The following is a 4,701-nucleotide window of genomic DNA, read 5'->3' as shown; positions in this document are numbered from 1 at the left end:
TAGTTTCTAAAAAATAACTCACCAGTTCCATTAGGTATGCGTCGCAACCTCCCGCGGACGGTATAACACCAAACACCAACCGCTTCCACTATCGCAAACTGGTTCCTTCCCGTCCCGTCTTCCGGAATGGCCCGCCGAGTAAACCATATTTCCCGTCCTCCTCCTCCTCCGCCACGAAGACCGAAATCTGGAATATAAGACACTTTGATTCGGTCACTCGCCCACTCCGGCCGGAACTTTCCGGCAGAAAAAGTAATTGAACCTAGTAAACAACTTACCTATTAACTGTCCAAAATCCTCCAAAAGCCTAAAAGAAACAACAACTGGTTCGACTCGGTTGCATTCAAGTCCGAACAAGATCAACTGAAGAGAACTGAACTGTCAAACTGTTTGCAGTCGACGATAATCGACGTCGAATTGAAGGTAAATCGATTGAAAAAACCATGTCGAACATGTCGAGTGTTTGTCGTCCGTTTGTCGTCCTTTCGACCAATCGATATCGAAACGGTAAAATCACAACCGTGCGACAACTCGTACGACGTGCGACATTTTTCAAACAGGGGAATGACGGCAATCACATTCGCCGCGAATGACGTCATTTTCGACAGATTTTCCTCTGTCAGAATATTCTAGCAAAATTCTTACAGCATTCTGATAAGCCTGCTAGAATCATTCATTGCAGGTTTCTATGGGAGACGGCTACAAATAGATAAAGTTTTGTTTTAAATGGTTCAATTTTTTAATTTATTTTCTGTTTTTTGGTTGTTTTTTAAACCGCCAGAATGTAATGAGTTTCTTTTCATGGATTGTGAAAAAGTTAAGAGAAAAAAAGATAAAAATAAAAACTATTATATTTTCCGGTAAAATCGCTTCACACATTTTAAAACTTTGCCCTCTCTCTCCCTCCCTCTTGATCTTATGTTGTTCTTGTTTTGTATGGCTTAAAAAAGAACAATACAGCGCGTGTATGGCCTGTTTTTTAAGATTGATGTCATTCTGTCAAACATGGATTTGAGAGTTTGTGAGAGCTATTCACACAGAAAAAAAAATTAACCATTTGCTATGTCTCGAATTTCTCAAATTGTTATTTTTTCTAAATTCTGTTCACAAGACGCGGTATGAATGCGTTCGATACCTTTTTTTTCAATAGGTTGTTTATTTAAGATACACAGTATATAGCACGTAACAGGTGGCTTTCACTTTTGTATTCTCTATTCAATGTATGAATAGCTCTCTCTCTCTCTCTCTCTCTCTCTCTCTCTCTCTCTCTCTCTCTCTCTCTCTCTCATGCTCTCTAGATTACTTATATCTACAGATCACTTTCTCCATAAAGCGCAGTACTGAACGACATATAATCGAGAGCTCCAGGAATGGCGTTTGGTCCTTTATATGGCGGCATCCTCTGAATACAGTATTCGGCCTGATCTGGAGGCAACTCACGACGAAGTTCATCGGGCAAAATGTAGGGCTGGAATTGGAGTAACATTGTAACATTGTCTGATACTTTCATAAGTTTTCCTTTTCTATTAACCTTGTCAGAAGCAAGAATTCTGAAGGAATCAATAACTTGTTCGGCAGTATCTGTATCGGTACTTTCTCTTGTCATGAAGTCGAGGAACGCATCAAATTGAACGTATCCAGAGTTGTTTGGATCCACCACGGCTAGAATACGCTGGAAGTCCATATCGCCTTGTTTGTCCTTGCCAATGGAGTATCCTAGTGACACTAAGCATGACTTGTATTCCTCTGGCGCAAGACGGCCGGTTCGGTTTTTATCGAAATGATTAAAGCTGGAGCGGAATTCTGTCAATTGTTCCTGCGTGATACCCTTGGAATCTCGAGTAAGAATCTGGTTTTCAACCTACAAAAATATACAAATATAATTTTAATTTTTTGAGGTGTTAACAGTATACAAAAATAATGTGATTTTAACAGTGTTACAATTATAAAATGTTTTCATTCATAAATTATCACTCTAGTTTCTCCTATAATATTTTGAAAATAAAGCATGCTACTTTGAAATTCTTACTTCGTTGATATTTCTGTTGATAGAAGTCAGAAGCTGTTCCCAGCCAACCCGCAATGTCTCCATGGTATAGTGCGTGTATCGATTCTCGAAAATCATTGACTCCTGTACAGCCTGGTGAATCTTCTCTAGTTCCTCGATGCTTGGCTTGTATGCATATACAGCCTGTTCATACTCCTTCAAACGGTGCAGCTGTTCTTCAAGCGAACCAGAGATTCCCATTCCAATAGCCGTAACAGCATCCATTTGTCGCTCAATCCATGGACCAACAGCATTAGCTTTTTCAGCAAATTGTCGGCGCAGCATTTCATTGTTTTGCTGCTTTCTTAGCTCATTTGCTAACGTTTGGTCACGCTGAGGAACTAACGCTCTCACTTCAGACCACTTTCTGCTGATGGTGTCAGCAGTCAGCGTGGTGTAGGGATTGACGAGACCACCAGGGACTTGTTCTTGTTTTACAATGGTCTCAGCATCGCGAACCAATCCAACGATAACATTGAACTCCTTATCAGCCTCTCCAAGAGTCGCCTTGAACTGATCATGAGCTTGAATCAAACCTTGGATTTCTTCCATAGTATGCACGATAAACATGTCAACAAGATCCTCTCGTGCACCATCCAGCCAATTGTTGAATGGAGCAGCACGTTTGGCAAATTCCAAATGAAGCAAGTCAATTTTCTCCAATATACGTTCTGCTTCATCCAGCCCTTGACGACGGTGTTGGGTGAGAGCGCCCAATCGATCCCACTGATCACAAATACGCTGGCATCGCGCGTTGACAGAAATGCAATCATGATATTCCAAGGAGCTGCAACAAAAAAAAAGTAGTGTAATTCGTTTGTTGTAATCAAAACTTAATAACATACTTCAACTCCTGAGCAATGGCAGCAATCTGTTCAACACGGTCCTGGTGAGCGGCCAGATCAGATTCAAAAGCTTCATGCTTTTTCTTGAGAGCTTTTAATTCGTTCAACTTACAGTTCCGATAATCTTGCGATTGCAGCATTTCCTCTTTGCCCTTTGTCCAATCTTCATGGGTGTCAGCTTTGTGCTTGAATTTTTGTGCCAAATGCTCCAACCGCTCGAGTCGCATAGTTTCCGCCAAAAGCCATTCTTCGAACGCCTTTTCGGCATGTTCCAAACCTTTCCAGGAATTTGTGATATCCGATACCATCTTTCCCTCCGTTGGCATGTAAGCTGGACGATTTGACAAGCGAAGTTTAGTTTGCAGAGTATTAAAGTTAGTTTCAAGCTTAGCCTTCTGTTCAACACGTGGTGGCTTATGCTTGCGTCTGTAGGTTCTGTATTCTTCAAGCTTTTTCTGTACACCGGCAAGGGTACTATCGGATTGTCTTGAATTCAGCCATGGCATTGTACGACGAATCCACTCCAAAAGCTGAAACAAATTAAAATTATATTTTCAATCCAAAAGCAAAGTACGGTGTTCAATGCTTACATCACTTGCCAATCGTTCATATTCTTCCATAAGTCTTTCATTTTCTTGATTGACTTTTAATACTTTGCAAATTCGGTTAGCAGCAGTCTCAGCCTGTAGAAACAAAAAAATCAAATTTAGCGAAATCGTATTTTGTATTGTACCGTACAGTCGACCCACATATTCGGAACATTTTTGAGGTAATTTGTCAAAATGGTGCTTTGAACAACTTTTCATTCGACCCTATTTTTTTTATTGCACTAGTAAAATTTGTTCTTTTCAATAGGTGCAAAAGGTGCCAGCAATTTCAATTTTGTTTTCTTCCAAGTTTTCTCATGAAAGTATAAATTTAGGAGGAGGAGAGACGTTGCAGAGTCGAAGTTGATTCAAAAGCTTCCAGATTCCACAGCCCTGTTTTTTTTTAATTTTTAGCGATTTGAAGCTGTTCCGAATTTGTGAGATGACTGTTATATTAGTTTTAGCTTTTATTCTACCAACCTCATATATCATTCCACCCCAGTCGTGCACAAAAAAGTGCAAAACATGAAATCAATATTTTCTGATCAAGCTAAAAATTGGTGGGACTGTTGATAATATTAAAAAATGCACGAATACATGCACATCACCTTTGTGAGAAAAGTCAGTGAAAAACAGTTGCAACCAACGGGACTAAATCACAAAGAGGACTGGTGCCAGTAGCGTGCGAGGAAGGTGGGACAATTATATGGACATTTTGAAAATTACGTCGTTTATAGACGCCCCTTGGCCAAATTTAGACCAAATTTCTGAGGATGGTTGGGCATTTGCCCTACCCTGTGCACGCTAGTGACTGGTGCTTTAGTCCGTTCGGCTATCAGACCGTTGAAGAGTGGGAAGAATAAAAGCCTATATGAGTTTGTCATTTCGGTCAAGTAGGTCTCATACTGATGTGCTACACACACAGAGTCGTGCCTTGGGTCCACGGCGCCATAGTCGAAGCATCAATTTGGCGCCCCTCCTAAATTTACAAGCATTTTGATAAATTGATATTAATTTTCAATGATTGCTTCAATATGAGTTTTGATTTTATAATTGCAATTGGATACCTCAATATGGTTAAATTCAGAAACACAGTTATTTTATGTTTTATTTTTGAAATAATATGAGATAGGTTGAATTGGGAAGTTCGTTTGTTTGTGAAAGGAAGAAGTTCGGCGTTTTTTTTGTGTTTTTAGTGGATTTAAAAGTTCCCGTTGTGACG

At 39.9% G+C, this 4,701-nt stretch overlaps 1 protein-coding gene across 5 annotated transcripts in view; it reads right to left on the bottom strand.

Moving 5' to 3' along the window:
• Positions 1–833: 833 nt before the first annotated feature.
• LOC120429482 (alpha-actinin, sarcomeric) overlaps positions 834–4,701 on the bottom strand; it is a 149,759-nt gene continuing 145,891 nt past the window's right edge. For all 5 annotated transcript variants that reach the window (XM_052706619.1, XM_039594554.2, XM_039594557.2 and 2 more), the window contains exons 7-11: positions 3,483–3,575; positions 2,893–3,422; positions 2,030–2,834; positions 1,532–1,861; positions 834–1,468 (exon numbers count right to left, since the gene is read on the bottom strand). In XM_052706619.1, the coding sequence (XP_052562579.1) occupies positions 1,310–1,468; positions 1,532–1,861; positions 2,030–2,834; positions 2,893–3,422; positions 3,483–3,575 (1,917 nt within the window). In that variant the 3' untranslated portion in view covers positions 834–1,309. The remainder of the gene's footprint in view (positions 1,469–1,531; positions 1,862–2,029; positions 2,835–2,892; positions 3,423–3,482; positions 3,576–4,701) is intronic.

Source organism: Culex pipiens, chromosome 1 (genome assembly GCF_016801865.2).
Source record: "Culex pipiens pallens isolate TS chromosome 1, TS_CPP_V2, whole genome shotgun sequence".
Taxonomy (NCBI): domain Eukaryota; kingdom Metazoa; phylum Arthropoda; class Insecta; order Diptera; family Culicidae; genus Culex; species Culex pipiens.
This window is presented reverse-complemented; position numbering and strand designations above follow the sequence as displayed.